This window comes from Necator americanus, chromosome I (genome assembly GCF_031761385.1).
Source record: "Necator americanus strain Aroian chromosome I, whole genome shotgun sequence".
In the NCBI taxonomy this organism is placed as follows: domain Eukaryota; kingdom Metazoa; phylum Nematoda; class Chromadorea; order Rhabditida; family Ancylostomatidae; genus Necator; species Necator americanus.
In genome coordinates, this window is record NC_087371.1 from 1,973,768 (window position 1) to 1,989,685 (window position 15,918).

Here is a 15,918-nt window from a genome sequence, read left to right on the forward strand (position 1 = left end):
TTTGTAGATAGTTAAATTATGATAATTACTTGTATAATTACAATTTAACTCATCAATTAAGAACAACTAATTGTAGTTGACGTGCCCCGAGTTCAAGTTTTTCAAGTTCATTAATAATAGCCAATTGTAGTTGACGTGCCCCAAGAGGAGCGGCGGGCATCTTTGGGTTGGACTCGGAACCAACTGCCTGGATCCGGAAGGACTGGGGCTGGGCCAGCCACCACATGGCGGCCTGTCCCCTCCGAATTCCGCAGGTACGCGCCTAGGGTACAATCCCTCTGTCCCGACCTTACAAGAGACATAGGGCTGCTCACCTTATTCCTCTTCCCCCAACCCAAGCGCGCAAGTGGTGTAAGTGCTATGAAGTGGTACAACATTAGTACACTACACTACATACGATAGACTAGTATTTACAAAGGTGGTTTATCCTCATGACACCAAAACAATGGCAACAACGTATACTATACACGACACGATAGATAATATGAGGTATCGATCCAGCAATGTCACAATGGCTACACGGATAGTGGTTCTCAACCTATAAGTGGTAGGTGGTTAGAGGTTCGGACCCTGCCGTAGCCAGCAGTGATGATGTGGCCGAAAGCGTTAGATGGTGTACACTCAAGCACGAGAATATGGCAATATCAAAACACGACACGAAGCTCACGTCAGAAAGAAAAAAAAAGGCACTGGACCTCGAGTACTGGAAGCCAACCCCTATATACTGCGGCTAGCATGGGAAATCTACCGTAATTCTTTGCCATTGGGAATCTTTTCCTCGTATCGGCTGGGAAAGTCGTCTTTGGCACGACAGTAATAATAATTTAATTCACGGCCGTGCTGTTCTCAGAACGTTTTTGAAAGCCAATCCCACCACAAAAGAACCGCTTTTTCTGATTCATTTACAATTTTTTCTTATAATCTGATAGAATAAGATTGCAGGAAGAATCAAATTAGAATTTTTGGCTGCTAAAATCGTTTTTTTCTTCATTTTTGTTCACTTTCGTCGTTTGCGGCTCTAACGTCTCATGTTTCTGGAGAGTTAATAAAAGAATAGTGCAACCTATGCAATCAATAACATGTGCGGCGAGTGTGTGTTAAGTCAGTGGTTTCATTTTTCCTGTCAAATCTGGTGCCAGTTTATTTGACAATGAAGGGACAAAAAGCTTGGTTGTCACCGGAGCTCAATGAGTACCAAACTTTCTTATATTTATTGTAAACGATATTTTTTGAATATAATATTTCTTGTCCCAGAATAAAGTCTTTTTACGTAATTGCAATGCATTATTTTGTATTTCTTTGTTATAATTTTCGCATATTTCTAGTTTGGAGTTCCTAAAAGTTCTGCAAAGAAATTTTGAGTCTACCTTGAATTTTTTTTTGGGAAAATTTGCAAAATTTTTTATCAGCTGAACGCCATTAGTTCGAATTTATCAGCGATAGTATTGAATTGACAACACATCCAGTTTTAAGGATTCATTCTTCAAGCCGTGTCCGATACTGGAGCAGAGCAGAAGAACTGCAGGAGTAAGTCGCTTAATTTTACAACTATATTTATTTTAAATTTCTATTTTTTGGTTCCTAGTAATTCTGCAAGAAACTTTGGTGTGCTCTGAAAAGAATAACTTTGTAGCAAGAATAATGCATGTTATCAGTCAGTCCTGAATATTTTTCGTGCCAGTTTTTTCGATTTCCATTCTCTTACCGGTTTAAACTAAAACTAAAGAAACTTTAAAAAAAAACCTTTAAAACTTAAACTTGAGCAGAAGTACAGGAGTAAGCTGAGTAAGCTGGTGTTACTGAAAAATCTACTTCAATGGAATTATTAATGATCGTAGATTCCATACTTATCAAACTAGAAAAAGCTAAACAAAAAAAAAAAAACTAAATGAACTCTTTCTTGAAGATCTCTCTTTCTTTCATTCCTAAAAGTATCCGCTAAAATCTTTGATTCTTATTTTAATCAGGTGTGTGTGTGTTTACACTACATAGATTAATCGAGAGGGCGGGTATTATTGTTTGACGTGGTTCTTCACTCATCGTCGCTGAGGAGTGTTGTTACTGAACACAGCTCTGCCAACGTCCTCGATCTACAGCTAGATCTCGCACCGAATCCATCCATTTGTCGCTGTGCTGTTCCATATCTTGAGAGGGTTCGCGTCTTGCGTGAACCGCCTGTCGATACCACTCTTTACTGACCTGAGAAGATCAGGTCAGTAAAGAGTGGTCGTTAGTTCACCTTAAAGGCGTCACTCCACGAACCCGAGGTGGTACGGATTTCAGATGGAGTATTCGTATACGGGTCGTAGGTTATGGAGAGGTAGGTGATTCCGTCCATTTTTTTTTCCTAAAAATGGCCCTGAAGATGCGGCTTCGGGCGTTCCGGCGCCCTCTTTTCTACAAGGAGTTCGATTGGAGCAATTAGGAATAAATGGACGGAATCACCCACCTCTCCACACTCCACCTGACACCTGTATACGGATACTCCACCTCAGATTCGTGGGATGATGCCTTTAATGGAACGGAGAGTTATTCTCCAAAGATCCCACACTCCCTCCGGGAATTTGACCTATTTGAGTTCGGCTTTGGCAGTGTGCTAGACAAGAACAATTTTTTTTCGCACTCTTTGGGTAAATTTTGCCATATAGCTGTACAAGTTATATAACCCGTAACAGATAATGATATTTATTAGTATTTCGCATTTTTTCCTATCAATCATTTATTCGGTGAAATTTTTCTTATGGTCTCTGTCTTGATCCCATTTAAGCAAACTTTATTTGTTGTTATTTTTCGGCCCATCTGCGCCAGCTAACCTCAATTTTGCTCTTGAGCGCTTTTTTACATCATGCATAACCTATCACTTTTTTTATTTCAAATTATTTCCACTCAGAATTTTGAGAAACGTCCTTAGTTTGATCATTTATGCAGTAAAAAAGTCAATTTCCCTCCTTTTACAGAAATTCCTGATTGTCGCTTTTGTTCCTCCAATGTTTTACCTCCCTTAACATCTAAGTAGTTCGACAATTCTTTTTTTTAAACATATGTAGAGTAATGGCTTACTTTCTCTACTTACTGAATAGCGGAAAGCTAAAATGTGTGTTTTTCTCCGCTCATCATCAAAGTGAGTAGTGCAGGAACTTCTTAAAAATAAAATTTCTAAAAGCAAAAATCTTTTCGACCATCTTAATAGCTCTTCATAATTAATTCAGCCTTTGCTTCCAATCCTGGCGAGATAAGTATTGATCCTAAACGTTAATGAAAGAATTGATTATTAAATTACCTTCAAACGTTTTTCGAATATTTTTCAATGGCGGGAATTTTCCCAAGTTTGCCATTTATTTCCTCACTTGCCAATATTAATGTCGGTGTGAATATCTGCATCTCGTATTTCTGCATAGATATTGCATATTCTCGTACAATTATCCGTTATTATATCAATATTTTACTCTGTTTCCATATTTTATGTATACTACATATTTTATACACGTATTATCACCTGAGGTAGGTGTAGTGTAGCGGTTAGAGGTTCCAATTCTTGCACGATCGATCGGAGATTCGAATCCGCGCTAGTGCTCACCAAGTGCTTTCATTCCTCCGTGGTCGATAAATTGGTACCAGACTAGTCTGGGAGGATGGAAACACTGCCTTAACCCATGGGATAACCCCTGCAAATGATTTTATAGACCAGTTACCGGTTCGTAAACCTCAAACGATCCTGAATTGAAGTGAACGTGGAGGCGCATCCCAAGCGGACCGATTAACGCCAGACAATTTATCATTTATCCACTTTTTAATCTAATTAAGACGTAATATAAATTGTTCTTAACCTCTACCATAGTTGTAGTTTTCTTAATAATTTTATAGTGTTTGTCGGTTTTTTTTTGTTGATTTGAAAAATTTTTTGAATTCTGGATTGATTAACGCAAGAAACTTTATCCTTTATTACATACAATGGGTCCAGTGTAACGTAGTTGGCAAGAGGTTCCGCTGTAGCTGCACGATCGATCGAGGTTCTAGATCGTTCTAGTGCCAACTTAAAGTTTTATCCTTTCTGAGTTAATGAATTGTGTGGGACAATACCCTATGCGGCTCTGAGTTTATGTCAAAGGCAGCGAGATCCTAGAAAGGTTCATCAACGTGTAGCACATGAAAGCTTTCACGTTTTTAAGAAAGTTGCCTTGGATAACGAAGTGAGAGCTTCTGGATTTCAAGTTAGAGAGGCTTCTTGAGAAAGTTGCTGCAGCTGTTGGGTGGTGAAAAAACAGTAACCGGGAGCATTCTTCTTAAAATCCAACGGTTTAGTACGTGGACTTCATCCGAGTATTGCCTCCGGGATTTTTTTTTCACATAGAAACATTAGATAGCGTGTATTCATTGCACGCCCCAGTCATCTTCTCCAGTCATTTCGTTTCCTCGTCATTGTCATCCAAGATGTTCTCAAGTGTCGTGAGTGACGATGATGAGGTCTTTGAGGCGTATCCAGCTGAGCTCTCAGCTGATCTATCCGTGTAGCAAACACATCACCTCATCTCGTTAGTGTCCTTCTCTGATTGAGTTTAGCATCTCTTAGGAACCACTCTAACGTTCATTCAGTCAGTCTATGGTCGATTCTTCTCATAGTGTGATCGGCCCATCTCTGCTTTTCTTTCTACATACATTCCGCGGATCCCAAAGACGGAACATTTCTCTTTTTCTGAACTACCAAATAAAATTCGAGGCCGGCGTAGCGCAGTTGGAAAGGTGTTCTGTTGGGGCTACACGATCGATAGGATCGTTCGAATCTGGACTAGTGCCAACCAAGGTTTTAATCCTTTTTGGGTCGATATATTGGTAGCAAACTTTTGTTTTGGGGGATGGAAACACTGAATTGACCCATCCGTTAGCCCCCGCAAGTCATTGTATAACTGCACGCGAGTTTTTAGGCCTCAAACGATTCTGAATTGAAGTCGAAGGCGTGGGCACATCCCCAAAGGGATTGAAAAATGCGGTTGACTTTATCCTTCATCCACCTTTATTAACCCAAAAGAACTGAAATGAAAATAAGTTCTTTCCTTTCTCTAACACATTTGCTCGAGTTAAGAAACATTATTCAAGCACTTTTGAGAGCGATGACTTCAAGCGATGGATTATGTTTCTGGAACTAGAGCTAAGTGGTTTTTTGCATTTCCTAGATTCGGAAATGAAATGTTTTTGAAGAGGCATATGTTGCGAGTCTTCTGTAATTAATTAAAAAAAAACTGACTGTTGAATTTTGGAGGGGAAGAATTAATGAGAAATTGACATTTACACGTACAGCTGTTTATTATAATATTACTTATTTAATTTAGTAGGAAATTAAGGCATTCGCCAGAAGTACATAGTTGAACTAAGTGTCACGCTATTATTACTAATGTGAGCAGAATTTTTTCGATCTATCATTTTGGATATTGTTGTTAATGATGCTGTGACAAAGGAAAAACCAAAAGTGCAAAAGTTCGACCTTCCTTGAATCTTGGCATAGAGATTGTAACTTGTCAAAATTTAAGCAACAGCCAAGATTCTTAACAAACTTTATTACGGCGTTAACGTTTCGGCGTTGTCACCTTCGTCAGAGCCTGGAAATTAAGAACATTTGCAATATATCCTCTCAAATGCCTAATCCAGAACAAGTCGTCATCATTCTTTAGGATATTACACCCGGAAACAAAAACCAAAAGAGCCTAACTAGTGCCTTAGTAGCCGCGTTGCCGTGATGTTAGTGGGATGCCGTGTTAAGGCGACAACGCTGAAACGTTAACCGTAATAAAGTTTGTAAAAAATCTTGGCTGTTGCTTAAATTTGACTATCGACAAAGGAAAAACCATTATTTTGCCTCCCATAGATGTAGGTTGCTCGTTGTTTTTGGGGTCACATCCCACATGTTCGTTCTTAAACTCCTTTCCTCCCGGCTCCGAATGTTTTTTGATTGATTTTTGCACAAGTACCAAAGCTCTGATTGTTTTTTTCTAAAAAAAAATATTTAACTTTGATCGAACCGCTCCCGTTTCGTTATCGTTAAACGCTAGGTGTCTCCGATCTAAGGTGAGCATTCAGCGAAGTCGCTAAGTTGGTTGGATTAGAAAAAATAGGTATAGAGCTTATCTGTTTAGTTGTGGATCGTTCAAATTGTGAACTGAATCGGTCATTTCAGGCTCTGAAGAAGGTGATTTTGTCAAAACGTTAACCATTAAAATCATTTAATAACCTCCTGTAAAGCTAATTTAAAAATCAATGCGTTAAATGATCGTTTACTCTAATTGTAGAGTATGTACTTCAGAAGGGCACTACCATTATCTCTACGCCAAATGCTAGTTATAATGATCTCACTGCAAAATTTTCTAAATTGCCCCTTAAATTTTGGAAAAAAAAATTGTAAAAACTTGTTCTAAGGAACGAAACTAACTCTACTGCAATTTTTTTAATGCGTAAACCTTCAAAATGAGAAATTCATTTGATATTTATGGATATGACCTTTGGAGCCGCGGAATTTTTGACATAGTTCGCTTCCATTTCTTCTTACGCATTACTGGAGCAGTTGAGCATTTCCTTAGAGGAGAGTTGAAGCAGCGATAATCTCTGAGAACGAATTTTTCGATGGGACCTTCGATGCGCAAGCCAACGGCTTTTGATAAAGGTTAATAAGTATATGGGGAATAAATTAATTTAATTAAAATTAAGTTAAATAACTTGTGTAAATAGACTATATAACAATACTACTGATAAAACTAATAAATTAACTTAATAAATTAATAAAGGTGTGAAATACTGTGTTCTAGCTGTGTTCCTGCACCTTGATGGCTCAGGTGCTCTCTTAATATTTCCTTTCTGGAGAAAAACATTTTTTCATCATTTTATCCAGGATTATGGACTCTTCACAAAATTAACACTTGTGCAGTTAGAAATAATTAGCTGCAGAAAACTGATAAAAAAGAATTGTGCTCATAAAACCTGTTCCTTAAAAGATTCACCCGCGCTCACAGATTAAGAGCAGTTAGGAGCTGGGATTTTTTGAGTTGTACGAGGTAATGAAGGGAAGGGTGAAGCGCAATCGGTAAGAGGCCTGCCATGGCTGCACAGTCGACGGTTCGAAACCGCGGCAGAGCCAACGAAGTCTTTCATTTCTCCTGGGGTCAATAAATTGGTACCAGACTTGTATGTGAGGACAAAAACACTGACTTGATCCGAATTGCAGTAGAACGCGTTGGCGCATCTTAAATGGATTGATACGCTTTTATGTGGTACGGAAAGTGTACTTTTCTGGAATAATTTAAAGTCACCTGTTACGGGGGGAAATATTGTTATCAAAAAGTGAGATGCTCAACATTTTTCAAAGGCATCACCCCACGAATCTCGAATTCAAGTGGGTACGGGTTCCAGAAGGGGTATGCCTTCACGGGATCGTAGATTATGGAGAGGAGGGTGACTCCATCCATTTCTTCCTAATTCCCGTAATAAACGGCCCAGAAGATGCGGGGCATGCATAGGGCTGGCGCGCTCCAATCGAGCTCGTTGTGGAAAATAGCGCCTTGGAACGCTCGAAGCTACATGAAGCTGTGGCCGATGTTTCACATTCGTAAATGAGGTTGATTTCACAGATTTTGTATAAAATCGACATTTGGACTTCATTAGAAATCTTCTGTTTGTGAAATATGCCCTATACATTGAAAAATGGTGCTGTCGTCCAACACATCGCCAAAGCCCATAATCTCAAAGGTCAACTGCCAGTAATATATAGGAGATAAATCAGTGTGGATCAACAAGATTTGTTTAGAATTGGCTATATATTTATTTATTTACATTTGCCATTTGATTATGACAAGTATCTTAAAGAAATTCGTTCTTATTCCCACAATTTGGCTTTTGTGGCTTATTCCACTTTAATTCAAGAAAAATAAGCAGACTTTTTGTTTCAATTTTTATTAATGGTAAGGAGGCACTATATACATCGCTCATATTTTCTTATCATTATCAAAGATTAAAAAAAAGAAATTTACCTACTTTTCGTGTATCTAAGGTTTAAATTGAGCGAATTTTAACTTTAGCGATTTTTTTTTCAAATGAACATTGTATAAACATTAATCTAAAAAACATATAATAATACGATGATAAACATTTTAAAAAGTGTATTGTTTTAAGACTTTTCTAGCATTTTTACAACCCCCAAAATAAAAAAGAAAGAAGAATTCTCAACGGAAGAAATGCGTGCGCGTCTAGCAAATGCGTTGCCGTGGGGGAAAGTTTGTAATGAAGTTTGTACGTAGTATGTAATGTTCCCACGACAAACAAACACACTATACTGAGTTAACGTCATCGAGAAATTGAATATTTCTACTCGAGACAAACAAGTAAACAAGCAAAAACACTGCCCCCACTATGTTTTAAGGATTCTCGTGGACTTGTGTTTCTCATCGCTATCAACCTCGTTCAATTTTCAATAACTTGTCGCTAGATTTTACCCTATTTTTAAGATCCACCATAGCGACCAGTTTTTCATGGATTGAACAACAAAAAATTGGAAGAGATCGAGATCAAACGATCTTTCAAAGACCACCTCATATTTTCGTAAATGAATGATGTTTTATCGTGTAATCGTCTGTGTTTTTTTGAATACGGTCTTCTTAAATGGATACTGGACTTTGGCCGAAGATCAGTAGCTGTCAATGTCAGTCAGTCAGAACGAGAAGAGAACAATTCGTTGATATTATCTAACCAGAATAACTGGATGGTAGTTCATAATAGGAGCTCTACGTCACTATTTCGAGTTCCCCAATGCCTCAGGTGTGAAATCGTGTTTCAATCGAGCTCAATATTTTCGACAGCGACACATGTGACTGAGAATTTTGCTGGAAATGATTCTATTTTTATTTCTATTCATATTTTTGATTTTTTTTATCTCCGTATGAATCTAATCTCATTGACTTCCGTAGCGTTTAACTAGTAATTCTTAATTGGTCCTTAGCATGTGGTGGTTCGTTTCGTTTAAGGATCACGCAGATTGGTGGATCTTCTTGCTTGCTTAGGTTCCACAAACAGATCCGTCCAAAATCCCCAGCGTGTTCTTCACGCCTTCGGGTTAATTTGTTGTCCAGGTCCTGATGAAGAGATAGATTGACTATTACAAAGCGTTCTGGATAAGAGGTGGAAATTTCATGAGAGGACTTTTACCTCCTGCACCTTTAATCTTTACCTCCTTTTCCATTCATATTTCTGATTTTTTTAATCTCCGTCCTCCTACAGGAGGACAAGGACTTGTTTATTTGTTTACTTGCCAGGAGAAGGACTGCGAAAGTTTTATGGTAGAAGAGCTAAGAGTGTATCTGAATAAATGATTAAATAAATAAACAAATAAATAAGTACGACTTTATCTCCTTTCTTACCTACTAAGTCAAAAACTGCTCAGTCAATGTTGGAACTTTGTCTTTCATGGATATGGGGAAATTAAAATGAGGGTATTTGTGGTTCTACATCCTCCCAGACAAGTCTGGATTCTATATTAATGAAATATTATGAAACCTCTATATTATTCTATGTTAATGAAATGCTAAGACACAATAGAGTCGCTTCCTAACTAACAAAGTATGACTCATCCACAAGAGAGTAAATTTTCATCCACGAAGAATTTCGCTCTCCTCCCTAGTTCTGAAATTATGGAACATGAGGAAAAAATATTACGGTTAAATGGCACTTCCGTATTCCTTGCCTTATTTACCATGAAAACCTATGTTTATGCTCAGAATTATAGGAAGGTAAGGCACTGAACGTTCTTTGTGTTCCTCTTTTTTGTCTATGTATCTTCTAGAAATATTCCGAGCTCATTTATTTTTATTGGATTTAACAAATTTTATTGTGCATCTATCTAGTTATCTGATTTTCGTTACCTGATCTCCTGAAAAACCATCCACGTTGTTTATTGGATTTTGAATTAATGGGAATAAGTGCATTTTTTTTAGCGCTATGAATTATCATTACAGATTCAATTTGTTTTTATTTTGTACTCTCATCAATTTTCTTTTACTTTGAACTCTTGAATTTTTACAAGCGAAAAAGAAAACAAAAGAAACCAAGCACGATATTTATGATTAGAAGAGGAGGGGAAGTTAGGAAAAATAGCCTTCATAGGATTTTAATTCAATTTAATGCTCTCTTAAGAAAATGTATGCATTCATTTTGTCTCATAAGGTTATGATTATGTCTATGTCTAATATTATTGGTGTATTATTAATATTATACTATTATTACTATCATTATTATTTATTTACTATTATTAGGTAGATAGTCTATAATTCAAAATTTATGGAATTTTACAGCGTTTTCCACAACTTTTTTTTTGAAAGAATAGATAGGACCTCTTTTTCAAGAATTAGATACGAGTTTTTTTCTTCCAGAGATTAGATGGGATTTACTGAATACAGAAGGTAAGGAGCAGAACATAATAATATTATGATAACTACTCTTGTAAAAGCTATTCGACGTATGCATAGGTTTCCGAGGCTTCACGTACTCGTATCCGGTACCAGATCCACATGAATGCCAATCCTTAGGTCATCTAAGTTAACTCTTCGCATCCGCTTATGTCGTGGATCTCTCGGACTCCTTTTTAGCACATAAATCCACAGTAATTTCTGTTTGCTCGCAGATCTCATGCGTCACTGATCCGTACTTAATCGTACGGACTTAGAAATGCTTGCGTCCATACAACTTAAGCTTAAATAATACAGCAGATAAGGTGCTGAGCATAATGCGCAGTTTTATCGCAGCGCTCTTTGATTTCCTAGTCTCGTAGGAGCACAGAAACTCGAATTTTCTCGAAAGCCCCCTAATCACCTTATTGTCCGACGACGTTTTATTGAAAGGAGAGAAGGTTCCATTTAAAAAAATCCTCAAACAAAACCACCAGTCTGAAAAACCAAATTAGAAATCAAATTGAAATTCAAAAAAAACCCTGCAATCTTTTAAATCAAACCGAAAATCCAATTGAATTAAAAAAAAATCTTCAAAGATATTGTAGTTTATTTAAATGTGGAAGCCACTTTTAGTCATAATGACGTGTGAAAAAGGAAACCTAGAAAAATCATCCGCATGAGCTCATTTACACGGAAGAAATATTGAATAATTATGCTTAGATCCGGAAAAATTCCAAGGAGATCCGCAAAAGTGGGGGAACGTTACCGTGAACAATATTATATCCTCTTCATATTTTTTTTAAAATCTAAATTTTGCCCTCGTTCAAGGTTGCCAAATTTAAAAAAATCTATTTAAGTATAGTCAATTTGGATAAAATTCGATTATTTTGAACAGGTCAATTTGGATTAAATTCCAGGCTTTTTCCTTTGCAAAAGATTTATGAGAAAAGTTGCAATATATTTGTTTTGATGAGGATGAATACTAATAATAATAATAATAATAATGGTAAAAATAAAAACCTCAGCATTTCTTCTCCTACAGTGTTCTCGAATATTATTTGGCTAATTTTGCGTCAAAAAACTGAAGAAGTACTTATACGGGGAACGCTTGCGTCCAGTAAGGAAATGACACTTCATTGCTGAACGTAGGCGTTCACCGTTTAAGTACTTCCCCAAGGGGGTTGCCTAGGAGGTTCGGATACGTGTTTCCGATGTGTACGGGACGTTTTCAAAGACATTTTTTTCATTTGATAGCAGAGTTTCTTCAGCTTAGGCCCCCAAAAAACATGGGATACCGAGCCAGAGGGGTTGTCAAAATCTATCTTCAATTTTTGACAAATCTTTGCAGTCCGCCTGTCAAATGTTTAATAGCTGAAATTGGCCGAAAAAAACAATAAGAAAATCTTATGTGTCGCACGCTTAATTAATTGGGCAACTACAGTAATTAATTAATTTGTTAAATGACAATTTTTGCGATCATATCGGAGATTGATACCAGAAATAAATCACTAGCAAATTTTCGATTTATCCACAAATTTAAAGACAAAAATAAATCCTTGGCTAACTTTTTGATTTATCTATAAATATCTTAGAAGGAATTTTTGATCTATTCTTAAGTAAATATTGGTTTGATTCCATGACTTATTAGTTTTTTCTCGCTGACATTATTGGCTATTATTCATCAATGAAATATTTACAGATAATTTGCAAAGAAATCCATTGAATTTGTAGCTTAATATGGAAAAAATTGCAATTAAAAACATTAAATCGTAATTAAAGGCATCAAGAAAGCTCTTACTTGCATAAACAATTCTTTTTCTTCCTTCTTCCATCATACTGATTTATATTTTTTGATTCTCGCAATGATTTCAGCTAACACTGTGCTTAGATCAAAATTGAACAACGAAAAATCGGTAATTTATTGAGAAATGGGAAAATAATTACTAGTCATATCTAGGAGAGTAGTACACGTTCATCTTAATTATGCCCTCAAGAAGTAAGCTTATTCTCTTCTAAAAAGTTTGCTAACCCGAAAAATTGGTCTTTCCTACTTTTTTTTGTTTTTTTTTCTTACTAGATACCTATTTTTCGTCAACGGAATTTCAATTTATGTGCTATTCCTCTTGAATGTAATTGGTTTTCAAGAATCCTGAGCGGGTGATTTGCGAACATTTTAGTGTTCCTTTCAGTTTATACCTACTTAAACTGCTCGGATATAGATAAGAATTTCACGGACTTTTTTCCCCAAAAAAAGGGGTAGCTGCTGCTCCAAAAAAAGCACTAATAGTTTGAAGGAGAGGGAAAAATTCATGCCCCCATCAGTACGTCAGCTCGGAAGATGAGAGGTCGGATAATCAGCATCGGCTCGTCATCATATTTACATCTTATGACCTCCGTCACCTAAATATATTCTCGGAAGGGGCGGCGCTTACCCATCCTCCCCGTCGACTGGTGTCAATTTTCAGCCGAAGATTTTTGCAATCACAGTTTTCATGTGTGTACGTGTTGCCTACTATGAGTTACTGATATCATTTTTTTCGCAAATTTCAAAAAAACTGAAAATTTTATTCACAATTTTAGAAAAAAAAAATCCTGAAATTTTATCGCTGGCGCAGCTAGAAGATTAGATTAATAAAAGAAAATTTTTAAAATAAGAAAGTGGATTTGCACTATGATACACTGTGCACGAATCTTGAATAGAATGAGAAACAATTCAAGATAACTTTATTTTGTTTTGTTCGTTGGTATAATTTAATAATATAATATAATATAAAACAAAAATAATTGTTATAAGGCGGGTGTAGCGCTGTCGGTTAGAGGTCCCGCTTCCTGGGAACGATCGATCGGAGGTTCGAATCCGCCCTAGCGCTCACCAAGCCTTTCATCCCTCTGCGGTCGATGAATTGGTACCAAACTTGTCCGGGAAAACAAAAAAAGTGCTGACTTAACCCATGGGATAACCCTGCAAATGATTTTATAGGCCAGTTACCGGTTCGTAAACCTCAAACGATCCTGAATTGAAGTGAACGTGGGGACGCATCCCAAGCGGATTGATTAACGCCGGGCAATTTATCGTTTATCCACTTTCTATAATTTTTATATATTGAATATTATATATTAAATATTATTTTTATATATTATATATTATTTTTTATATATTATATTATATATAATCGAATTAAGCTGTGATCTAAACTACCAGTAACTAAAGTTTTTAACATCTACCACAGTTGTAGTTTTCTTAATAATTTTATATTGTTTGTCGGTTTTTTTTTGTTGATTTGAAAAAAATTTTGAATTCTACGATGTGTCCGCATCGTTGTTTATTATTGCCCGGATCAACATTTCCCGTTTTTCATTCGTCTTTATAACAACAAAATATTTTCGGTGACACCACATTGAAAGAACGAAAAATTTTGGTAGATCTTTGGGTTTGGCGAGAAAAAAATTCACTTATATTCGCGAGTTTTTTCTTCTCGACATTGAGTTCGATGCAATACAATGTATTTTTTTAGGCGGAAGAAATCTTTGGCTACACAAAACTTTTTTTTTCTGGCTACAAATTTCGTGTGTAGCTGCTTCCTGGGTGCTTATTGTAGCCGACATGGGAAATATGTAGAGGAGCTGCTTTGGATAATCATAGATCAGACACTTCGGTGATCTTTGTCAATGACGTTCACCGTGTGCACCACTTACGCAGCAAGTGTACGTTCTTGTTGCGATTCTGCGGTCTGAACAATTATTTTTGATGGTTTTTTTATTATTATTTTTTATTTTTCTTCACATAACAATTACATTTTTTCACGGAAGATTCATTTTTTAAAGAAACGAATTTTCCCGCACTAAGAATTATCCCGAAGTATAACTATTTCGTGAGAAAACCACTATTTCCATGAGAGCGATGGTGGTGTCTTGCCGTGTTCGTCGCAAATTTCGTGGAAAATACCACAGTCTCATTAGAAGTTATGCAACATTTCAATTTATATCATAATTGTACTTTTTCTGAACGATTTTAACACTTTTGGTGGATTTTTATTGTTGATTCGAAAAGTTTTCCATTTCTACGAGAAGTTCACATTGTCGCTTGTTTTCGTTTGTTTGTGAATCCTCGCTTAAGTTAAATACAGTACTGTACTGTATTACCGTACTCTAAGGATAGCTAAGGTAACGAGGTAGTCATTTAACATTAGTGTGCTTTGTATATTTAGAATAGTAATAACTTTTTTATATTTATTTAACCTAGTAATAATCAATAACTAATGATAATCAATAACTAAATACAATAACAATAATCAATAACTTTCAATCCTCAATACCAGTGATTAAATACCATTGAACACTGATAATCTTGCATATTCCTTTTTGTCACACTATTTTTGCACCATTGCCAGGAAGAACAGTATAATATTTACCATATACAATCATATTTACTTATTCACTTGTTTTATTTACCATATGCAACCATATTTATTATTTTTATTGCCGCTGACGTTATTATTATTGATCTTATCGTTATTGTTATTGCTTATTATTACTGATTTTTATTTTTTTAAGTTTATTTGAACGACTATTATTTTGTGATCTCAACTTAGGGGAGGCGTTGTCAATGAAAATCAATGCTAGAGGTGGTCAAGATCAATTAGTTCCTGCTATTGACGGATAAAAAACACCTCAAAAAAGTGGTATTTTTCTCCTTCTCTATGTTATATTCCATTAGGTCGTCCCATAAGTTTCTTTCCCATTTTTCTGTTCTTTTTATTTATTTTTTATCTAAGAACAGAGGAATTCCAATCAATAATATGGTCAGCGGAATAGTCAGTCAGTCTTCGTTCATCGATTTAATGAATTGTTGATTTCTTTCGCTTAGGACTCAGGTTGCTGTGAAATGAAAATTTTGACGACCGTGGAAACAAAATTTGAAAACTTGAGTGGGACTAAAACCTAATGTTAAATGTGGTGTTTCTTAATAAACCTAAAAAAGTGGAAGAATTTTTCTCTGTTACTAGGTTTTCTTCAGTAAAACCAAGATTGTCATCGATTTTTGTTCTGGCCTGGACTTTTATCCTTTTTTTCGGCGTCATCGCCTTCTTCACAGCCGGCGGTGTCAGAGAAGCAGACCAGATTCAGTTATACAATGCCAAATTTCGAAGAAGGTCAAATTTACGATTTTTCCTGTTCCTTGATATTTTGTAGAAAATTTTCTTCGCTCTCTAAAGGTTGCGAAAAGTAGTCTTTATGAGTAATTAGTTAGAAAGTTGTTTTCCTAATGGTTAGTTTTGTTATTCGTGTCACTGCACTTGAAATAATCATTTGATGATGATTAATTGATAAATTAATTATAATTAATTGTATGTAACGTGCTGTAAAATAGGATAAAATGCGATTACAGTACGCTTATATGTGGTCACGAAAAAACACAAAAGCAAAGTTTTAATTTTTCTGCAGTCACCGTTGATGTTTACTACTTTCTTCTACTTTTGTAGAATTTTGTGGGAGT

The 15,918-nt window shown here is 36.1% G+C and overlaps 1 protein-coding gene across 1 annotated transcript in view; it reads left to right on the forward strand.

Moving 5' to 3' along the window:
• Positions 1-224: 224 nt before the first annotated feature.
• RB195_004227 (uncharacterized protein) overlaps positions 225-15,918 on the forward strand; it is a gene marked incomplete at both ends in the record, with an annotated part of 43,344 nt that continues 27,650 nt past the window's right edge. The window contains 2 exons of the mRNA XM_064180927.1: positions 225-254; positions 1,474-1,527. Coding sequence (XP_064033247.1) covers positions 225-254; positions 1,474-1,527 — 84 coding nt within the window. The remainder of the gene's footprint in view (positions 255-1,473; positions 1,528-15,918) is intronic.